This window comes from Lepus europaeus, chromosome 15 (assembly GCF_033115175.1).
Source record: "Lepus europaeus isolate LE1 chromosome 15, mLepTim1.pri, whole genome shotgun sequence".
In the NCBI taxonomy this organism is placed as follows: Eukaryota; Metazoa; Chordata; class Mammalia; order Lagomorpha; family Leporidae; genus Lepus; species Lepus europaeus.
Window position 1 is genome coordinate 62,015,319 of NC_084841.1, and position 24,365 is coordinate 62,039,683.

At 37.8% G+C, this 24,365-nt stretch overlaps 1 protein-coding gene across 2 annotated transcripts in view; it reads right to left on the minus strand.

The window, feature by feature from the left end:
• Positions 1–435: 435 nt before the first annotated feature.
• The window catches only part of WDR36 (WD repeat domain 36), a 45,141-nt gene continuing 21,211 nt past the window's right edge, over positions 436–24,365 (minus strand). Inside the window, exons 16-23 of one of the 2 annotated variants that reach the window (XM_062212290.1) lie at positions 21,396–21,475; positions 15,436–15,543; positions 13,268–13,365; positions 12,431–12,576; positions 8,100–8,219; positions 7,865–7,946; positions 4,608–4,795; positions 436–716 (exon numbers count right to left, since the gene is read on the minus strand). In XM_062212290.1, coding sequence (XP_062068274.1) covers positions 708–716; positions 4,608–4,795; positions 7,865–7,946; positions 8,100–8,219; positions 12,431–12,576; positions 13,268–13,365; positions 15,436–15,543; positions 21,396–21,475 — 831 coding nt within the window. In that variant the 3' untranslated portion in view covers positions 436–707. The other variant, XM_062212289.1, reaches the window with a different exon arrangement.

The following is a 24,365-nucleotide window of genomic DNA, read 5'->3' on the forward strand; positions in this document are numbered from 1 at the left end:
TGACAGATAGAGTTATGGACAGTGAGAGTGACATACAGAGAGAAAGGTCTTCCTTCCATTGGTTCACTCCCCAAATGGCCGCCGCGGCCGGCCCTGCGCCGATCCGAAGCCAGGAGCCAGGTGCTTCCTCCTGGTCTTCCATGGGATGCAGAGGCCCAAGCACTTGGGCATCCTCCACTGCCTTCCTGGGCCACAGCAGAGAGCTGGATTGAAAGAGGAGCAGCCAGGACTAGAACCTGGCGCCCATATGGGATGCTGGCGCCGCAGGTGGAGGATTAACCAAGTGAGCCACAGTGCCAGCCCAATTTTTTAAAAATCAAGAATAGATAATTTCATGGAACAAAAGGAACCAGTTTCATTCAACAGTTATAGCCAAGAAATTAAAATGAATCAGTTATCAGAAATATTTAATTAAAATTAATTAAAGTTCTTGATCCAACAATATAAGCTGAAAATATCACTTGATACAGGGAAGTAGTTTACTTTTAAAATCAGCAAATAAGTAATAAAATAAAATTTAACAGAGTATCTACCAGAAACTCAGAATGCACACATCATCCTCAGTAGTAGAACATTAGTAAAAATACAAAAATTGCTCCTAAGCTCACCGTATCCAAACAAAATCTCATCAACTGTAGAAGAGGAATGATTCTCTTGGATTTTCTTAGGATAAACTGGGTGGTGTCATGATGGATCCATATACAACACTATGGTTCCTGAAGAGAAATATTTGGTGTTGTACTTTTCTCCAAGCAATGGTACAAATAGCATAATACAAATCAAAATTTCAAGGAGATTTTTTTCACTGGCACTTAAGAAAATCCTTCAGAAGTCCCACTCTACCAAATCTAAAAATGGTGTTTAGTATAAACTGTAATCAAAATAATGCATATTTATTGGGAGTATCAAATAGCTCAATAAAAGAATTTAGCACATAAAAATGCAACATTTCAAATCAGAGATAGAAAAACAGACTTTTTCATAAGTGAATTTTGAACATTTGAATAAGCTCCATAGCTTAGACTCTTCACAAACATCACTAGACGAACATCTAGACAACTATTCACAAGGATGCACATCTCAAAAGAAAATACACACGATATACATGAAATGATTTGCTTTATATCTTCAGTAGAAGTCATGAAACGTTATTTTTCTATTTAGAAAAAGCACCTATAAAAACAGACACCATAATAAAGACAAGTGGCCAACTGGGAGGAAACATTCTTAACAGATATAAAAGATTAATATCTAAAATATATGAAAACTTCTTTCCATGAGATAAAAAGATAATTCAGTAGAAAAATGAGAAGAGCATAAAAATCCTCACAGAGATATAAGTGCTCTAAAATAAATATATGAAATGATGCCCATTCTCATTACTATGAGGACTTCCTGAACAAAAACTATTAATTTCACCCATTGTTTATAAAAATCTAGCATCCTCGGTTTTACAAAGAAGCAGGCATTCATTTGTTGCTGAGGGGAACTGTGAATTGATATAGCCATTTTGGAAACCAAATGGATGTACCTCTTCAAATATTAAATAAAAACATTTACACATAAACTATACTTTCTATTTCCTCCCTCCCTCCACTGCCTTGATGGCAAACACAAAAGAAAAATTCTGCCATCTGCCAAAATAATGCTATAACACTAAGATAATGCCAATATAAACAATATATTCAACTCTTGTACTCTCATTAGAAAAAAAGCAAAAAACTCAGTTCATGGCTTGTAAAAGCAGTACAACTTCAGTTTGTGGTGCTTATCATTTTAAATTACTTAGGATCTTCATAAGGCATATGATAAGATACTGGGTTGTTGCAACATCTTTAGAATACAGTATTTGAGACAGAAAAATAGTTAGAACCCAAGCCACTATTAACATTTCTGTCAGTGGTTTTAATACATCTCTAACCAACTTTAAAAGAAAAAATTAAGTACAAAACCTTGTTTCCTTAGCTTACATCATTAAATAAAAATACTTTAATATTTAATTATTAATAATTTAATATCATTAGACAACACCTTTTAAATCCTGCTCCTGCAGAGGTTATTCTATAAACTTCTTATCCTAACTGAATGAGAATATTATTGGTGTTCAAAATTATTTTAGCACTTACTTTTTACTTCATACATTGCTTAATCTCTGAACCATAAAAAGAAAACAATAATGAGAAAATAAAAGAACTGCCAGAGCTATGTGGTCTGGCAATGCTTTTAAGGGAAAAGTCAGCAGTTTCTTCCCAAATAAAAATGTCACCAGAAGGAAGCAAAACCCTTGAAGGACAACCTTCAGTGCAATGTGGAATTTCCCTTCCTATCCTAGGTATCTGTTCAATCTTTTATAGCAATTTGCCTTGGGCAAGTGACTCCACATTGACAATTAAGAACAGCTCCCTTTAGGAAGCCCACAAAGGAGAAAACACTAGGCCAGTGCCAGAACATGTGGGTTTGCCACTGATACACCAGGTCTTCCCGAACTTGGATGCTCTTCTGCAAAACAACAGGGTTGTGCTGGAATATGTCCAATATATCTTCTAGCTTTAATAGTCAATGAGTCATGTTTTCATCAAAGCCATCAAGAAAGCAAGCAGTCTTTTTTCCTTCATATCAGAAAGGCTTTTTCACAATTATCTCATTTGACATCTTCAGTTTAATTCATCAATACTTTACCTCCTCATGCAGCACATTTTATATAGAATAGATACAAAAAACATGAGTTGGCAATAACAACTCAAAAAATTCTTACAAATATAGTTGATGTAAGGAGAATCAGATCACCAATCATCTGAATGGATTCTTTGGGTCTTCACAACTAAATGGAGGTAGAATTTTACTTCAAGAATATATTTAACATTGAATGTGACAAATTACTAACTAATCAGCAGTGCTATCATTTCCTTTTCACTATGAAACTTGGAGAATAGAAATGAGTTAAAATGAAACCATTTACTACATTTTTGATTTATATACATCTAAGTTTATTTTTATAACAAAGCACTTTTAATATAATTTAGAACACACATGCTCTGATTGAAGAGTGACTGTAAATGAATCCAGTTTTTTTCCACTTGTGATGACAACCTTGTCAATTCTTCTAGGAGCAGTGGCTCCGAAGGAAGCATTTTAAGGTGTAACTGAAAAGAATAATATTGATATTTGCACATTGTTTAGGAAAATTAAAATCTTATTTATTCTGGGTTCTTTTTCTAGCAAGAATCACAAGAGCATACTATTTACATTTTTTCCCCTTAAATGATGGCTTATTACTTTCTCCCATTTCCACTCCTCTACCAAATTTCTGTCACTCCCTTAGAACTGAAGTGGTCACCAATCTTATCACTAATGACAATTCTGATGCAGAACTGGAACCAATGACCAGCTATAACACTGAACCCACATTTCTGTTTCTACAAGTATCTCCTTTCAGTACCAACCACTGGTAATGAATGACAGATGGGTCCTTTGCTTTATTTTCTATAAATTTAAGTAAATTCTACTCAAAGGCTAAAATTTCATAAATTCACTACTTGTAGCATTTCTATTTTTTAATTCTACATGATACCAACAAATATCCAACTTTTTTTTTTTTTTGAACAGGCAGAGTTAGACAGTGAGAGAGAGAGAAACAGAGAGAAAGGTCTTCCTTTTCCGTTGGTTCACCACCCAATGGCTGCTACAGCCAGTGCATTGCGGCCGGCGCGCTGCGCCAATCCAAAGCCAGGAGCCAGATGTTTCCTCCTGGTCTCCCATGCAAGTGCAGGGCCCAAGCACTTGGGCCATCCTCCACTGCCTTCCCGGGCCACAGCAGAGAGCTGGACTGGAAGAGGAACAACCGGGACAGAATCTGGCGCCCCAACCAGGACTAGAATCCGGGGTGCCGGTGCCGCAGGTGAAGATTAGCCAAGTGAGCCACGGCACCAGCCCAAATATCCAACTTTTAAATCATTTTCAAATATTTAAATCAGCTGAAAACTTATTTTTGGCATTAATATGAGGAATCATATCTGCTATCACCAAAAATTAGCATCATTTCCCTCCTTTAAAACATTGTACTACTATCGTAGACCCTCAGGCTATGACTTCTCCAATACAGTGACCTTTAAAGCAGCTCTTGTATACCAAATCATTTCAAAGTCCTTCAAACTATAATAAAGGTAAATATTTTGATTTCAAAAGTAGAAAAAAAACATAAAACCCGAGTTTCTCTTTATGATCACAAAACATAACTAATTTAAAAAGGAAGTCAATGGATCAGTATATTGGATAAAATGAAAGCACAGAAATACTGGGGACAGAGTCAAAATTGTTGTGCTGTTGCATTAAAGAAAAGACTGACTACCAAGCAATTTGGTCTAGTTGTTCAAAATCATAGTCATTAGCCACTCTGAGGTATTTAAATATAAATTTTCATAGAATCAAAGATCCAGTTTCTTAGTTACATCAGCTAACATCCAAATATCCAATAGACACAGATGACCAGCGGCTACAACACTGGACAACAGAGATCTAGAACATACTATCTTTGCTCAAAGTTTTATTAGACAGCACTGCTATAGAAAGAGGAAGGCAAGCTGGAAGGACTCCTCCATTAGACTTACCTTTAGGAACAATGCAAGGTACGCCTGGGCTAATTCAAAATCACGCTTTCTGTCCAACATTACTCCAATCATTTTTAAGAAGCTCTGCATGACTTCTACAGACCCACCACAATCTGGAGACAAGCTTCGCAGCTCTGTTTCAATTCCTGATGGGCCCATTTCTTTCAGAAGATTGATGGCAGCTTCATCTGAGTTAAGTTTTAAAAAGAACTCAGTTTATTACCTACAATCACTTCACTTAGGAAATCAGTTTACCTCTTATACCCCAAGCAAGATATATTTAAGAGGTGCAGAAAATTCTTTCTGGGTTTTTTTTTTCAGGTTAAATAACAAAAAGAGAGCTAATGTACGTGAAAACCAGTACATATGAGAGCAATACAATAAAAATAACTAAAGCTTAGTATTTTTAATTTTTAGTGATTTAAAATGTTTTCCTGTTGTTGGAAAAAAAGTACAGAAATATATAAAATGAGAGGGGAACTACTACACTCCAAGATTTTTTTTAAAAGACATGACACAGAGAGAGAAACAAAGGGAAAGATCTTCCAACAACTCCATCATCCCCCAAATGCCAGCAACACCCAGGGCTGGGTCAGGCCAAATCCAGGACACAGAAACTCCATCTGGGTTTCTCAGATGGGTATCTTGACTCCATCTGTGCCCCAAATGAGTGGCAGGAACTCAAGTACTTGAACCATCATTCAGGTTCATAAGAAAGAAGCTTGACTGGAATCACAGAGCAGCCATGAGTTGAACCAGGCATTCCAATATGGGATGTGGAAGTCCAAAATGGCGGTGCAACCTACCATGTCACGATGCTTGCCCTGAACCCCTTAATCTTATCAACATCAAATCTACTTCTCCTTAAAAGTAAATACTATTGTTTCATATACATCCTACAAGAATGCTGAGAATCAAGTTGAGGAGATGAACTTGGGAAAGATGGTGTTTATCAAGTTACCACACCTTTTGCCCATGCCCCCTTATCTCTTTGCTCCCCTATCCCTGTCTATAGAGACTCTTGTCATGGTAAATGATGTCCATCTGCTTGGCTAGCTGCCCACAAGTCTGTTATGTAATGGTTTGGCTCTGGACCACTGTTGTCTGTAAACCCATAGAAGTTACTGAGGGGCTGTGGCTTCTTGTGGATGTGTGATTATATGTGGCCACATGTGGATGTGTGTGTGTGTATCTGTCATGACACAGAGGTGGATATCTCCTGTGGCTCCAATGCTGCTGGGGGAAAATGGCTATTCCTTGTGCATTTCTTACCACTACTATGACTAAAGAAAATGTAAGTCCACTTAAACAACTCCGAGTTGCTCTCTGACCTGTTGGAATCTGGGTCTGCTTGTCCTGGACCGTAAGTCCTGGGCATACAAAAAACATACTTAATATATTTGAACTATGGCTATGAGTCATTTGGTATTCATTTGATATTCACATGTCAATGACTATATTTTCGGCTTTTCAAAAAAAAAAAAAAAAAAAAAAAAACCTGGGCGGGTGCCGCGACTCAACTAGGCTAATCCTCCGCCTGTGGCACTGGCACTCCGAGTTCTAGTACTGGTTGGGGTGCTGGTTCTGTCCCGGTTGCTCCTCTTCCAGTCCAGCTCTCTGCTGTGGCCCAGGAAGGCAGTGGAGGATGGCCCATGTGCTTGGGCCCTGCACCCACATGGGAGACCAGGAGGAAGTGCCTGGCTCCTGGCTTCGGATCGGTGCAGTGTGCCGGCCATAGCGGCCGTTTAGGAGATGAACCAGCGGAAGAGAGACCTTTCTGTCTCTCTAACTCTGCCTGCCAAAAAAAAAAAAAAAACCTGGGGCAGTGCTGGGGTGCAGTAGGTTAATCCTCCGCCTGCAGCGCCAGCATCCCATATGGGCATCGGTTCTAGTCCTGGCTGCTCCTCTTCCAATACAGCTCTCTGCTGTGGTCTGGGAAAGCAGTGAAAGCTGACCCAAGCATTTGGGCCCCTGCAGCTGCGTGGGAGACCTGGAAGAAGCTCCTGGTTCCTGGCTTCGGATCAGTCCAGCTCTGGCCATTGAGGCCATTTGGAGTGTGAACCAGCGGATGGAAGACCTCTCTCTCTCTCTGGCTCTCCCTCTCTCTCTCTGTAACTTTACCTCTCAAATAAATAATAAAATCTAATCAATTTTATCTTCAGTGTATTTTCAAAGGGAAACATAATAAGCCATTTACAAGTGTCCATTTTTTTACTTTTGTCAATGTGGATTCAAGTGTTACTGGTATGAAAACAAAAGCATTTGAGTCATAAAACAAGAGAATAAGTCAAATGTCTCTGCTGCACTGCAAACTATATTGAAATGGTTTGTAAATAAAAATAAAAGGCTTGAAGTTATCTGCTAAAAAAACAACTAATGAGGCTGGCACTGTGGAGTAGCAGGTAAGGCCACCGCCTACAGTGCCAGCATCCCATATGGGTTTCTACTCAAGGCCTGGATGCTCCACTTCTGATCCAGCTCTCTTTTATGGCCTGGGAAAAACAGTGGAAGATGGTCCAAGCCCTTGGGCCCCTGCACCTGCATGGGAGACCTGGAAGAAGCTCCAGCTGTTGTGGCCAATTGGGGAGTGAGCCAGTGGATGGCAGACTTCTCGCTCTCTCTCTCTCCCCTTACTCTACTTCTCTCTCTGTATAATTCTTTCAAATAAATTTTTAAAAACATAAAAATAAAAAATATAATAAAATGTTTATATTTAATTTTATAAATTATAAATGCTGTGGATAAATGTACTCATCTCCAAATTGAAATTTTTCACACAAAAAAGTGAAAGGTTTTCTGATTTTTGTTATATCAGCACCACCTGGATTTAATAACATCTATTTAATATGAAAGTTAAAATTACTTCAGACTGTAAGCAAAATCTTAATCCTTTCACTTTTTATTAACTTCTTTTAGCTACTGAGAAATATGGTTTTTTAGTTTTTCCAGAAAAACAGGTTGAAGATACTCATTAGAAATATTTTATAGGGACAAGCACTATGGCATAGAAGGTTAAGCCTCCACCTGCAGTGGCAGCATCCATATGGGCACTGTTTCCTGTCCCAGCTGCTCCATTTCCAAACCAGTACCCCATTAATGCACTTGGGAAAAACAGCAGAAGATGGCCCAAGTCCTTGAGCCCCTGCACCCATGTGGGAGACCCAGAAGAAGCTCCTGATACCTGGCTTCAGCCTGACCCAGGCCCGGCCATTGAGGTCATTTGGGGAATGAATCAGCAGATGGAAGATTTAACTTACATTTATTATTTGCCAGTCCTTCTTCAAGCTTCAAGCAGAAATCTGATTTTTGAGCCAAAATTCCAAGATTTACCACTTTAGACTTAAACAAAAAACAAACACACCTTATTCAAAAAATGCAAGGTCACCAAAAATGTACAGTGCATTATTAAAACCTATCATTCATTTATCCTATTTCTGTAAAACACATACCACCATTTCCCTATATACTTCCATAGTCCAATTTGGTTTTTACCTGTTGGGGATCGTGATTTTGTTCAGGAACAGCATACTTGGGTACAAGGCCAGGAACTGTTGGAATAAAAAATGGTGCTGATGTGGGTACTTTAGGAGGTTCCTTAGGTTTATTCTTTTTCTAATTAAAAGGAGGAAAGAAAAAATAATAAGTAGTTATCCTAATAACATTTTCTACTATTTAATTTCAAATCAAATTTTAAAGCGAATATCAAAAGTAAAAAAGGAATGAAACTTTTTCAGATTAGCATGCTAAAATCACATCTCATCTGACCTCAGCTATCCTTAAGCAGGTCTTTTCAACACAGATGCACCCATCTACCACCCTTGCTGAAGGCAAAAGGAAAACAACAGGGTTCAGGAAAAACCCTAAGACTAACACAGTTCATCTTCTGGACTAAGGAGTATTCAGATAAAAATAAAGTTTCAAATTTCTTTTGTACTGCATTCAACCTCAAGCAAAAAATGGCAAAGAAATCAAAATTTACATAACCGCTTATAATATCAAGTTATTTTTCCCAAAAGAAATGTGGAAGAAGCAATTTGGAGCTAGAAGTAATTTGGTAGATATTTTTTGTGAAACATGGACCTAATTTTTCCATTTTGTTGGAATCTTTTTGTTTCCTCAGTACTCTGTGCTTTCATTTTTATGTTTTTATCTTATTTACTTACTTATCTATTTTAAAAGCCAGAGAGACAGATCCCATTAGGTGGTTCACTCCCAACATGCCTGCAATAGCCAGGGCTGGGTCAGCTCAAAGCTGAGAGCCAAGAACTCTCCTACTTGGTAGCAGGAACCAAACTAGTCACACTCTGAAACAGGATGCAGGCATCTCAAACGGCATTCTTAACTACCACACAAAATACTGTCCCTTTCATGCTTTTAAAAAGCAAGACATTATTGTTAGTTTATATTTCAAATATTAAGAAAATTCTATTAGGAAAAACTTCCCTGGAATTCCCACTGACAGAATTTAGTTTGTTGAATACACTGCTACATAGCATTATCTCTGTAGCATTTGATAAAGGAGTCTACATTTCTGCCTAATAAAACAGTCTCAATTTTACCCTACATGATTCTCAGTAACCCTTAGGAGATTGTCTATTTAAAAGAAAGCCTGGGATATTTGCGGTCTTATGGAGTCATGCTACACAATGATTCCAAGAAAACAGGACTGAACACTACTGAGCGCAGTACAAAGACAGCCCTTCCTTGAGATGTCAGAGGCTGTGATGAAAGTCACAGTTGCTTCCTAACATGTTGCTCTTGAGTTAGTAGGGGGCCACTGACAAAAAGCTTTGAAGTTCCATAGAGCTCTAGAAATTACTCTTACACAAAAATGCGAAAGCAAATGAACTACCCAAAAGACAAATATAATATCCCAATTTCTTTTACGCACTAGGAAATAAAAATATTAGAGATTTGAGCACATTTCTCTCATCATTCATTCAGGTTTCCATATACATTTTTGTGAAGAATAAACTAATCAGGTAAGGAGCAGAGGAGCCTAAAAACTTGGTTGTTAGTTGGACATTTTTCTGATTGTTCCCCTCGTACTCATCCACTTATTCTTTTCAATGCCTTGTTTTTAAAGCTATTACATAAAGTGCACCCTCTAGATGTGACGGAGTAGAACATGATGGACAGATATCATAACTATGCTCTTAACTTGGATTAGGAAATTTAAAATGTGAAAACTTTTTCTTTCTTACCCAAGACACACACACACACACACACAGACCATCTTTTCTGGTGTTATTAGTTATAAGAATAACTACTAGAGCTCATGGTACTTAACTACATCAGTATTCCTTCCATTTTTTTATCACAGTACACCTTGTGATTTAGTATATAGTGCACATGTGGAATCTATCCAAATCAAGTTTCAAAAAGCAACAACTGCTTTTCCCACCAAAAGATAACCTGAAATTTTCTATGCTAATTTCTTTCAGTTGTTTTTGCTCCTCAGAAATGAGGGTAATGAAACACACTTTGGTAATTTATTCTATAGTTTATACCATAATTTATACCATTTTACATTCTTCATGTAAAATCTTAAACTTCTCAACAACAAAGACACTAAGTTTTTTTTGTTGTTGTTGTTTTTTTTTTTTTAACTATACCATCTCAACACATTATCCGGTACCTCCTCCATTATTTTACATGCCTGGTCCTGACACAAGCTCTGATAATCTTTTTGGAGTAGACATAGTAGGATGTCAGATGATAATGGGTTAACTGCAGCATAATTAAATGTGAAGCTGATAAAAATTTTGCCGGTCCTCAAACATCCAGTAATAAGACACACACATTATGGCAGCATTTCTTTTTTTACAGAAGCTAAAGAAGCTGGAGCTAGAGCTCTGGCACCCCACCTATGTGGAAGAATCGGAAGAAGCTCCTAGCTCTGGATCAGTAGAACTCTGGCCATTGTGGGAGTGAACCAGCAGACAGATCTTTCTGTCTCCCTCTCTGTGTCTGTAATTCTGAAGAAAGAAAAAGAAAGAAAGGAAAAGGAAGGAAGGAAGGTAGAAAAGAAGGAAAGAAGGAGCTTAGGAAGTAATTTAGTGGATTGGACCTTAAATTGTTCTGGAGTCACAGACTACTTCTGCCACATCTAAATGTCTGCTGAATGCTGTCAAAGTTGATGTATTATAGATAATGTTTGTGATAATAAAATTAGATGAAATAGCATGCAACTAAATGGAATTATCTTTGCTATTTTGGACATTTTTTTTCCTTTTTTTTTAACTTTTATTTAATGAATATAAATTTCCAAAGTACAGCTTATGGATTACAATGGTTCCCCCCCTCCATAACTTCCCTCCCACCCGCAATCCTCCCCTTTCCCGCTTCTTCTCCCATTCCATTCACATCAAGATTCATTTTCAATTCTCTTTATATACAGAAGATCAATTTAGCATATATTAAGTAAAGATTTCAACAGTTTGCACCCACATAGAAACACAAAGTGAAATATACTGTTTGAGTACTAGTTATAGCATTAAGTCACAATGAACAGCACATTAAGGACAGAGATCCCACATGAGGAGCAAGTGCACAGTGACTCCTGTTGTTGACCCAACAAATTGACACTCTACTTTATGGTGCCAATAACCACCCTAGGCTCCCGTCATGAGTTGCCAAGACTATGGAAGCCTTCTGAGTTCGCCAACTCTGTTCATATTTAGAAAAGGTCATAGTGAAAGTGGAAGTTCTCTCCTCCCTTCAGAGAAAGGCACCTTCCTCTTTTTTTTTTTTTTTTTTCTTTTTTTAAGGGAAAGGGTTTAGTTTATTGGGGAACACCCAACAGACCGGAAAACTGATTCCAGCCAAGACTGGGAGAAAAGTCACTCATCTTTTGTAGGTAGAGGGGTTTGTCTGTAGAGAAATTTTGAACAATTATACAGCATTAAGTGGGGAAGAAGACCATCAGTACACACAGGTTGGGAGTAGAGCCATTGGTGGTGAGTAGAGGTTATGCTTACAAAGAAATGAGGCCCAAGTGCACTAGACAGGGTCTAGAACAAAGGACAGAGTCATCATTAGAGAGATAAGAAAGGTGCTGTCTAAGCTACAATTAAGTTTTCTGATTGAGAGGCAAATAGAACCTGACAGAAGGGGCTTGATAATAATCTGGTGGGCTTTGGGCCTTGTAAGGTAAGAGGCCCAGACCTATCTATCTCTTCACATGGGGTACATCCTAAGGGAGGTATGAACCTCCTGGGGGAAGGCACCCTGTTGACTTTCATTACTTAGCTGGCCTGGGAGGAGAGCTGGCCAGGTAAAGGCAGGGGGCATCTCTAACAAGAAATTTACACTTCTGCCTGCAATGTTGCTGACCCTACTTGACCATCCCCTCAGCTGTGGTGGTCACTTTGGAAGCTGGGCTGAGTGAAGGGCTTTTCAGCTTGGAGCCAGTAAGATCTGTGGCTCTGACCTGGGCATCCTTCGACTCCAGGGCAGGTCCATTTCCAGTGATCCAACTCTTGGCAGAGCTGCCAGGGCTCTTCACAAGCTGACTTCTGCTGAAGCCCACGCTTACCACATTGAATGCCACTGCAGTGGACTGGTCTGTTGGGTCTCCTTGAGGGCAGATCACTGTACAGAACAGCCATTAATAGGCCTGCCACCCATTGCTTCTGATGCCTAGCTTTCTTTTCCTCCTGGTTTTTGTTAAAGCAGACCAGAGGATGCAAGTCAAGGGAGTGCCCAAGTTATTTTGGACATTTTTAATCCTAAGTATCTTCTAAGTAAAGGAACTTATCTGTTAAAAAATTTGTTTCAGAGTATGTGCACAGGTCTCAGAATTAAGTGTATTATAGTATTACCTTAATAACATCAAGATTAAGAAGGTTTTTCCATCGTGATTCAGGGAGAAGTGATAAAGTCACCAATTGCTCATTCAACTGTTCTGGTGAATCATACTCTATCATTTCATCACTTGGTTCTATTGTTTCTTCTGATACTTCCACATCTTAAAAAATTTTTAGGAAAAACAAATAAATGAGATTTTTTATCATATGGAAACAATTAATTCCAAATCCATCTGTATTTCATAACAAACAGAGCCATAAAAACTTTTTCCATTTTTTCATTTCCTTATCCCCCATATTAACTGCAACTCTCATAACCAAACTCAAGGTACCTCTTCACTCATAAACTATCTGCTATCGTACCCATATCACATCAGTTTTATTTTTTGCAGAAATTCAAAATATTTCATATTAGTTAAAAAATACTTTAATTGGGGGGCCAATGTTGTGGCATAGTGAGTAGAGCCATCATCTGAAATGCCAGCATTCCATATGGACCTGGTTTGAGTCCAGGCTGCTACACTTGTGATACAGTTCCCTGCTAATGGCCTGAGAGGGACAGAGTTAAACGGGCTAAGCGTTTGGACCCTTCCATCCTTGAGGGAGACCCAGATAAGGCTACTGGCTCCAGCCTAACCCAGCCCTGGCTGTTAGGGTTATTTGGCAAGCAATCCAGCCAACAGAGGGTTTCCCTTTGTCTCTCCCTCTCTCTGTAACTTTCTCAAATTAATGAACAAATCTCTTTAAGAAAAAAAATACTTTAATTGAACACTGTAAACTTGCTTTTGGTAGCAAAATCCCTCTATTACTTGATAACATTACAACTCAAAATGTTTGCTATGCTGTGATTACCTTGGGTTTGACAAGTACCAGGAAGCATCACTACTGAAGGGACATAATCATTAGGAAGTGGCCGTAATGAAACAACTGAATACAGAGAAATATTGGACCTGAGAAATAAAAACATAAGCAGTGTTTTACAAGTTGTAAAAAACAGTTTCTTCAGTCAAACTTTAACATTTAGTAATAATCTTTACAATCCTGAATTTGGCTACAAGATTACAGTCTCTTATTAGATAAGAAAATAACTCAACTTTTTGTTTCAGAGGCAGTCCCAAGTAGTTGACTGTTGATTAGGGCATCATTGGCCTAAGGTGCTCTTGAGTTAAAAGAGAACTAGACGCAAATTCAATTAAAATCTAAAAAGATGTCCTCGGTAAATAAAAACCTCATGCACGACAAATTGGTTCAACTGTAACTAGACACTGGGAGTAAAGGAATTTCTCTCTTGCATCTAGGAAGATCACTGCCTTTGTTATTTGCCAAACTTGTTTTGCAACTTAACAGGTAAAAATAACCTCAACATATTGACAAAAATCAAACTTCACTTAGGAAAATCTTAAGAGTAAGTCAGAAAGTGAACATGCTAATTATGTTCTTGGGGCTGCTGAACAGTCATGGATTTCCCTTGTCTACAATGGCCCTCTAAGTGGCCATCTTTCTATAATTTGCTCCTATACCCTGGTCGTGGATGACTAATCAAAATGTAAATACATGTCCCAAAGTACAGTACAGATTTTCTCTACCTAGTATGAATCTCAGGTTCTGAATTCTATTCATTGCAGTACTATACAGAGAACGCCTATGTTCCTGCTGCTGAGGTCTCATCACTAGTACTCTCTTAATTGCTGAAGCCTGACTGATTCCATGAGATACTCCATTTTGTTTGTTAAAATGGCCAAAGTTTATTTCTATGATACATTCAATTTACTTTTGTATATTAAAAATGTAATTATAGGAGGAGGTATTTAGCCTAGTGGTTAAGATAGCTGCATCCCACACTGGAAAACCTGGGTTAGACTCCCAGCTCAAGTGGTTGAATCCAGCTTCCTGCCATGCAGAGGCTGGGAAAGCAGTGGTGATGATTCAAGTATTTTGGTTCCTGCCAACGACATGGGAGACCTGGACTGCATTTCTGGCTCCCAGCTTTGGCACCAGCCATTGCAGGTGTGGGTGAACTACTGGACAGGAATTTTCTCCCTCTTTCCCTCTCTCTGTCTTTCTAGCTCTCAAATGATTTCTTAAAAAAAAAAAAAAAAAACTATAAAATTTAATAATTAGAAATAGAAATCAATTTTTTCTCTTTCACAATAACAAGGGCTAAAACAATTAGATGGGGGCTGGTGCTGTGGCACAGCACATTAAGCCATGCTTGAGACACTAGCGTTGCATATTGGAGTGCCAGAGTCCCAGCTACTCCCCTTCTAATTCAGCTTCCTGTTAACACATCTAGGAAGGAAACAGAAGATGACAGAAGTACTTGGGTCCCTGATAACCATGTTGGGAATCAGAATAGAGCTTCCTGCTCCTGGCTTTGGCCTGGCTCAGATCTGGCTATTATGGCCATTTCAGTAATGAATCAGCAGATGGAAGAGCTCTTTTTCTTTCTGTCCTTTTCAAATAAATAATAAAAATTAAAAAAAAAACTAGATATATGAACTCAAGGAACAGACAAAACTTTTCATTGACTCATCTGCTTTACCATGCATTCTGAGTGATCATAATCCTTTGTAGGTTCAATAAAGTAGAATATGAAGATTACCAAAAATATCTTTACATGGTAATAGTCATGTAACTAGAATGAATTTTAGATTTTGCTTCTACCCATGTCTAATTTTATAAGTAAAGTAGGATGAAGTTCAGAATCAACTGGCCAAGGTTATACAGCAATAGTCAGGTAGTGGCAACAAGACAAAGGTCTGGCTGGGGATTATATTTTTCTAACCAGATCACTCATGTGATTACAATGCACAATTGAACAAAGCTGGCCCAATTATCAAGCAGGTGTTAGTTACAGACTTACAGTTAATTAACTAGCTAGGTTAACTATGTACATTTCCATTTTATAAATTAAAAAACAAAAACACTAAATGGCTATTTTAACTACTAAGATTCTCTGACAATATCTTTTCTTCCATCTTCCTCATCCTCAAGGAGGAGAACTGGATGAAAGAACTTACCATAGATAAATTCCAAGATGGTCCACATGGGAAGTCGCCAGAAAGTCTCCAGTAGGTGACATAGTAACATTGAGAGGAGCTGAATCCAACAAAAAGCAGTCTATGAGGCTATAAAAAGAATTAGCATGTTGTAATATTTGAACTCCATTAAAAAGGATGTAATTCACAAAACAAATTTTTGCTCATTTTGCAAGAGGTAAGAGGTACAAAATTTTTTTTTAAATCAGCACCAAAATTATTACTAACAAACAGCTTTGTTAAATAAATTACTATGTGAAGATAATCTCTTAATGACAAAGACTCAGAACACTAAACAGATCAATTAACTGAAGAAAGAGTTTCTACAACAGAATACCAGAAGAACTACTCTGTGTTTTTGCAATGCCAAATTTCGGTAAGTTGACCTGGGGACAATTCTGAAGATACTGTATATCTGAAATAATTTTAATTATCAGTACTCTCCCATATTTTTGTTGTAACAATGAAAATAATCAAAGGCTTAGGCAACAGAAAATAATAGAACAAAATGGCTATAAATAAAAGAATGGTAATAGGAAAAACTTTAGAGCAATTCTACCTGTTTCCCAAATAGATAACCAGCCATTCATAAACAACAAACATTTAGTCTACAGAGCACAGCCATGGAGTTGCTTATGGAAGCTAGTACCATAGTTTTAAAATGTTGAAAAGGTTTAAAAGTTGAAGATAAATGGAAGCAATCACATCCAGGAAGGGGTCTCAGAATAGGTTTCACAGAGAATACAATCCTTTGGAACTAGTCCTACAAACTGATTCAGCTTCAGTGGATGCTGATGGTAGAGGGATCACTCCCTGGCTAAGGGAAATGAAAAGGTAAGGTGAGGCCAGAACAGTGTGGTGCACTGAGGAGCACAGCTAGGTGTGCCCATTAGTTGTTTGAACAGAAAACACCTGAATTTGTTTTAGCTTATATAATTGATGGAAAGTCAACTAATAACTTTCGAGCCGATAGCAGTACTATCTTCACTTTCTTTTTTAAGATTTATTTATTTATTTGAAAGGCAGAGAGAGGCAGAGAGGGAGAAAGAGAGATACAGAGAGAGTCTTCCACCCGCTGGTTCACTCCCCAAATGGCCGCAATAGCCAGAGCTGAGCTGATCCAAAGCAAGGAGCCTGGAGCCAGGAGTTTCTTCCGGGTCTTCCACACAGTTGCAGGGGCCCAAGGATTTGGGCTATCTTCCACTGCTTTCCCAGGCCATAGGACAGAGCTGAATCATAGGTGGAGTAGCCAGGACTCGAACCAGTGCCCATGAGATGCCAGCACTGCAGGCAGCAGCTTTACCCGCTATGCCACAGTGCCAGCCCCTATCTTCACTTTCGTAAGAAAATCTGCCATCAGGATGCAGAACATATCTGAACAGGAAGAACAGTGAGATTGTGGTAGTAATTATCTAACAATCAACAAAAATCTGAACCCTTAGTTCAGATGAAGGAAACGAAAAGAGGAAGATTTAAGAAGCAGCAAAATGAAAAGTCAAGCACTCATCTGCACCCTTCCAGGAGGGCTCCCCATGCTGGCTAAGGGTGGGAATCCATTTAAGAAAAATATACTGATTTTAATTAGAGCTGCTTTAAAAACCAACTTATTGAAGCCAACACACTATCATATGGGAAGGTATGGTGAAATGACTGAAATTCAAATCTATATAAAATAGTAAAAATTATTTCAAGAACAAGATAACAGCAGTTAACATCTTTTTTCTTTTATTAGTGTTCTGTGCTAGGAGGCATCTTGAGTTACTAACTAATGTAATCCTCACAACCCTACAATGCAGATCCATTCTTACCATACAGAACAGAAAACAGTCCCCAATAAGAGTTTAAACTTGCTCAAGGTAGAAATCAACTATGCCAGGATTTTCATCCAACCAGTCTGTACACTTAACCTCCATCACCTATAATTAAACTACTACTGAAACCAGGGGTATAACAGGGCAGTAACATACATATCCAGGGTATGTCCAACATCAGTGAATACATTCATGAAATATACTATGATCAGTTTAAGTATAAATGAAGGCTCTTTAGTGGAAACATTATGTGACACGACCATGGTAAAATCTCTATCTCCTCAGAGAGCCATTAAAAATGTAAATCTTAAGTAATGAATACATGATTGGAAGAAAAGGCCAAAATTAGGAGCAGAGCATTGAAAACAAACACTAAAGTGTGCTCTGCATAAGAACCGCTGCTTAAACTCAGTCATGCAGAAAATGTTTGATTGTCTCCTTAAATCTAATTTGGAAGCTCTCAAGAATACCTTTTCTTGTAAATCAAGGGAAATAGGAAAAAGGAATCATTTGCTAACTAGTTATTATATGCTAGAGATTGCTTATGTTATTTAATCCAAACAAAATAGAGAAGACATCAGAATACATACAGATAAAGATCAAACATAAAACACAACAATGGTAGATTTGACCATTTCTCCTTTGTCCTGCTGGATATTGTTTAAGTATATGTGGAGTGAAACTTCCTAACTTGTTTAGAATCGATCTGTTAAGGAAGAGAATTTAGGGCCAGCGTTGTGGTGTGGTAGGTAAAGCCACCACCTGTAACATGGGCCCCAGTTCATTTCCCGGCTACTCCACTGCTGATCCAGCTAGCTTCCTGATAATAGGAAAAGCAGTGGAAGATGGTCCAAATAGAAGATGGCTTAAGCAAATCTATTTTCCTTGAAACTGGAATTATTATGTCAATCCCATTGTGCAACTTTATTTCTGTAGCTGTGGTGTGTGGGTAAACTTGACTTCAATTATGTAAAAGCACCAAATTGAGGAAGGTGGTTTCCACAAACACAGCATATTTTACACTGCCCCATTAGTTCATATAGTCCAAGTGGGACTTAATCCAGACATAAAACTACCATACAGTCTATTAATAATCCCACAAAATGAAAAAGAACACACACACATATATATTAAACATGTATTTTTTATTCTCCCACTCCCCTCAGAAGAATATTAATAATATTGTAGATCTAGGGTAAGATCAGAGCCCTGCCTATACAGGAAGTCCTTTCTGACTATTATTCTGAATAAATGAAGATAGTATCTAAAACTCTGTCTCTAAGGTTACAGAATCACCTTCCTCAGGAATCTTTCATGAGAAGGAAAAAGTGATACATTTGCCTTATCGAGAAATTCAAACCAATGTTCCAATCCAATACTTCTCATGTAATGGCTCCTCAGAAAGTGGGGGTTAGCAAGGGATGCCAACAGAACAAAATTCAAAATTTTATTAAAATTATTTAATTTTATATATTTTTCACTCCCCAAAGAGTTCAATCTGAATTTTCAAATAAATCAAAAACAACTAGAGGGGCTGGTGGTGTGGCACAGCGCATAAAGCTGCAGCCTGCAGTACCAGCATCCCATATGGGCGCCAGTTCTAGTTCCAGCTGCTCCACTTCCTATCCAGCTCTCTGCAATGGCCTGGGAAAGCAGTAGAAGATGGGCCAAGTCCTTAGGCCCCTGAACCCACATTGGAGACCCAGAGGAAGCTCTTGCTCCTGGCTTCGAATTGGCCCAGCTCCAACAACTGTAGCCACTTGGGGAGTGAATCAGTGAATGGAATATCTCTCTGTAACTCTGCCTTCCAAATAAATAAATAAATCTTAAAAAATAAAAAGCGGTGATGGTGGGAGAAGGACAGAAAATTTCAAAAATAAAAAACTTCAACCCTGCTTCTCTGAGAATTCTATAAACATAAAAAAAATTTTAGTACTTTCAAAAAGCTTTTTAGGAAAGCTGAAGCGCTACGGCCAGCGCACCGCGCTGATCTGAAACCAGGAGCCAGGTGCTTATCCTGGTCTCCCATGAGGTGCAGGGCCCAAGCACTTGGGCCATCCTCCACTGCACTCCTGGGCCATAGCAGAGAGCTGGACTAGAAGAGGGCAACTGGGACAGAATCCGGCTCCCCGACCAGGACTAGAACCTGGTGTGTCGGTGCCGCTAGGCGGAGGATTAGCCTATTGAGCCGCGGCACCGGCCGAAAATCAATTTCTTTCTAAGTCTCTAATCCCTCATTTGCAAAATGGAACTAATTACTCTAATAGCATCCACATGCATCAAAATATAAAACATAAAAGTATAGGACTCAGTAGCACACAGTAAATGTTACCTTAGTTGCAGTTAAACAGTAGGATCATTTGTTTGATATGGTTTTCAAGCTCCCTCATTTGCTTCAAATTTTAACCAAAGGATTACTTATATTTTCTATAGTAAAAATATTTGTCTAACCAGTATAGCTCTTATTATATTTTCTTTTTTTTTTTTTTTAACAAGCAGAGTTAGAAGTGAGAGAGACAGAGAGACAGAGACAAGAGAGAAAGGTCTTCCTTCCTTCCGTTGGTTCACCCCCCACATGGTCGCTACAGCCGGCGCACTGCACCGATCCAAAGCCAGGTGTTTCCTCCTGGTCTCCCATGCGGGTGCAGGGCCCAAGGACTTGGGCATCCTCCACTGCCTTCCCGGGCCACAGCAGAGAACTGGACTGGAATAGGAGCAACCAGGACAGAACCGGCGCCCTGACCGGGACTAGAACCTGGGGTTTTAACAATCTGTTGTGGCTTGTTTCTTACCCTTGTATTGTACCTAACTTCATTCCTTTGCATTTACCTAAAATGGCCTCTGTTCACCTAAAAACAAGATAAACAGTTGAAAGGGGTTTACATCTGTTAGACTTTTTACTGAAATTTGAAATTCAGCAAAAAGACTAATACTGAGTCAAAGGCTTTGGCTCTGAATATGAATTTTATAGCTTAATTTTTCCATTCCAAGAATACAGTTACCACTTAAAAAAATATTTTGCCAATTTAGTATTGCTGAATATATTAACCTCTCCTACCTAATGTGAATTAATACTATCAAAAAGGGAAGTGAAAAGTGAATTGTCAGCTCTAAGTTTCTTTTAAGCAATTTTAATTATATAAGGTTCATTATTAAAAAACTACAAATGTCCAAGAAGCAAGAGACTGACAATATTTCTAATAGTGTCTCTTAAAAGTTTTTAATTAAGGATATACTAACTTCAGGTGAACTTAAAACTAGAAGAGTACACAGCCAGCTAGATTTTGTTTTATTCTATTATAAGTGAAAAAGAGGCACACTGTGGACAAATGTCCCTAATTATTGCAGCTGGACTCATTAGTGATAATCTTTAGCTGCACTTATTCCAAATCTGGTGAACATGAATAGGTAGGTATGCCTCATGCCTATAATCTAACTTGAAAGGAAATGAAGACATTAGGGTTTTTCCTTTGTAAAGGTCAAACTATTTTCATATATGAGCTTATCCAATTCCTGAGAAACAGCTGATTAGCAGCAAGTAACAGCTTTCTGAACACTGCTGGATTTTACCCAAACCCTAAGACACATATTTTCACAACTTTAAGGTATTTAAATATCTTTTGGAAGAATGGGAAAAGGTTGGCTGGTGAATACTTAGGTTATAGTATACAGGAGTAAGAAGTTCTGGAGTTTTAATGCACGGTAGGGTGACTATAGGTTAATGTTAATGTACTGCATATTTCTCTATTTAAAAAAAATCTGGAAGATAGGATTTTGGATGTTTTCACTAAAAGCAAATGTTAGAGTACACAATATATACATGGTATCCCATAAACATATATATTTTCATATTTTCATTAAAATATTTTAATGTAAAAGTAAAAATAAGTCTTCTTTCAAGAATAACACAGTATATCCAACATAAGAGAGAAAATACAATTTAAAAAAAGGAAAGTAGTTAGATTTTTTTGGATCTTTTAATTACATTTAACACAACTAAAACAAATCCAAAATAAAGGCTTATAGTCCTTAAAATTAACACATAATTTATTATTATTTCTAAAAGTCACATAATAAGACAATGACAGAGAAATCTTCTGCTTGAGGTTCAAGATTTACAAATATACTCACCACCCAGATGGAAGGTCCCAAGTCCTAATAGAGCAATCCATTGCAGCACTTATTAACCAACGACCATCAGGACTGAAAGCCTTTAAATTAAAATTATATATATTTTATATATGTTTGGGTGTATTATATATCTAAATTTAACACTTTAAAAAATACAAAAACGAAAAGATTTAGGATACATGAAAAAGCTGAGTAAAATTTTTATATAAAATGCTTATTTTATAAATAAGAACACTATTTTCTATATAACACTGATTTGGAATTTGGATAAGGATTATGCTTTTAAATGAAGTACAGATAGTGAAAAAAATTAAGATTATCTCAATTTTCAATTTTTACCACTATAATATAGATATCTATAGAATATTCACAAATTACAAATGACTACAAATATGCTATACTTAAAATAACCAATCAGAAATATTTGTTAGCCTTATTTCAATTAAAAACTATTTGTGAACACAACAAAAACCATATTTCCATGAACAGAGTACAGATTAAGCTAAGAATCAGTCCAAACTCCTATCATTTTGAAGACAGAGTGCAAACTCTCTTAGTCCTTCTATTTTTACTTGTAGATTCACTTAAATATCTACTTTTTCCCTTACTAATGCTTTATTTACAAAATATAATTAAAAACTGAAATAATCAGAAAAACTTTCAAAATAAACTTAATAAAGTACTTTTATCACCTAAAATAAATTATCTTTTCAAGTTACAAAGAATGGATTAAACAACAGCTCTCCTTATTTGCAGGATATAAATGTGAGGTTTAAATCAAACTAGATTTTGTGAAAGACCCCAAGGGAAAAATTTTAAGATTTATAGTGATAATAAGTCTAAAGTCACCATAGGGCTTCTCACCACCATATTAGCAAATGATATTGAGGTGAGTTAAATGCCAGTTTATTCACCAGGCTGTGGTGATAACATGGAAAGTGAAACCTGAACATATGGATAGCTTAATTTAAAGAAGGGTGCTGCAGACAATCAAGGATGGGGGAAAATGGCTCTTGGAGGTAAGATCATATTATAAATGCTGATAGATTTAATTAGACAAGACTTAACACTAAGCAGAAGAAACTGTAGACACATATGTTGAAAGTAAACTGCAAAAAGAAAACAGGAAGAGCGAACTGACACTGACAGATGTTTCGTAAAATGCCATTTCATCATAATCACCCTGCTCTCAGCCATCTTTTTACAGATGCTGTCAAAACAAATCGTTGATGGGTAATTTTGCCAACCTCCTATCTGCGGAATATAATTTCCTGGCCAATTTTTTTCTATTTTTAAGGAAAAGGGTAAGCATTTTTGAAGAGAAAACTGGTTAAGTAAATGCAGCTGTTGGGTTTGTCACTAAGCAAATATTTTATTTTTCTGTTTTCAGCTAAATCAAAGCATTGGCAATTGACATAAAATGGAAGCACTCAATACAGTCCTCAAATGACAATTTATTTCAATCAGTGCAGCGCCGGCCGTGGCGGCCATTTGTGGAGTGAACCATCGGAAGGAAGACCTTTCTGTCTCTCTCTCTCTCACTGTCTATAATTCTACCTGTCAAAAACAAAAAACAAAAAAACAAAAAACTACTTTTTTATGAAACATACTTTTTAGCTAATGGATTTTTTACATCATATATCTCATTATAAGAATATAATAGTAGGGACAGCGCTGTGGCTCACTTGGTTAATCCACTGCCTGCAGTGCCCACATCCCATATGGGTGCCGGGTTATAGTCCCGGCTGCTCCTCTTCCAGTCCAGCTCTCTGCTGTGGCCTGGGAGGGCAGTGGAGGATGGCCCAAGTGCTTGGGCCCCTGCACCCGCATGGGAGACCAGGAGGAAGCACCTGGCTCCTGGCTTCGGATTGGTGCAGCGCTGGCTATAGTGGCCATTTGGGGGGTGAACCAACAGAAGGAAGACCTTTCTCTATGTCTGTAACTCTACCTGTCAAAAAAAAGGTAAACTTAACCACATTAATTAAATTCTTGAAATAACACTAACCAGATTCCAGATATTTCAGATAAATGACTGCCTATTAATTCACTACAAAGAAAAACAGAAATGAGTTCTCTCAGCCTGCTTTAATATTAAATAAATAAAAATATATACTTATGTACAATGGATCTTTCATTCTCCAAGGCACATTTTGGACTTTAAATTATTAAGTATTAAAGATAGCAAGATGGGGGCTAACGCTGTGGCATATGGGGTTAGAGCTGCCACCTGCAATACCAGCATCCCATATGGGCACTGGTTTGAATACCGGATGCTCCACTTCTGATCCAGCTCTCCGCTATGGCCTAGGAAAGCACAAGATGGCCCAAGTCCTTTGACCCCTGCACCCACGTGGGAGATCCTGAAGAAACTACTGGCTCCTGGCTTCCGATTGGCCCAAATCTGGCCATTGTGGCCATTTGGGGAGTGCATCAGTGGATAGAAGATCTCTCTCCCTGCCTCTGCCTCTCTGTAACTCTGCCTTTCAAATGAATAAATTTTAAAAAAAAATAAAAAAGCAAGAGGAATTCTGCGATTTATATTTCAATCAACTCTCCAGAAATATTAAACTTCTTTTAAATCTAGATTTTCCTTAAAAATTTCTTTGATGAGTTGGTGTTTGGTGCAGTGGTTAGGACACTGCTCTAAATGCCCACATCTCACATTGGAGTGGCTGGTTGGAGTCTGGGTCTTTTGTTTGCAATTCAACTTCCTGATAATGAGTACTTTAAAGGCAGATGATGGCTCAAGAACTTGATTCTGTGACACTCACCCAGACCTGAAATGAGATTTTGGCTATTGGCTTCAGCATAGCAAGTGACCCTGCTCTAGATATTTCAGAAATTTGAAGACTGAACTAGTGCATGGAATATCTCTCTCCCTCTCCCCATCCTTCAAATAAATAAATTACATAATTTTTTTTGAAAATTAACCTAATTATTATTAATTTTGAAAAATATCCTATGACAACA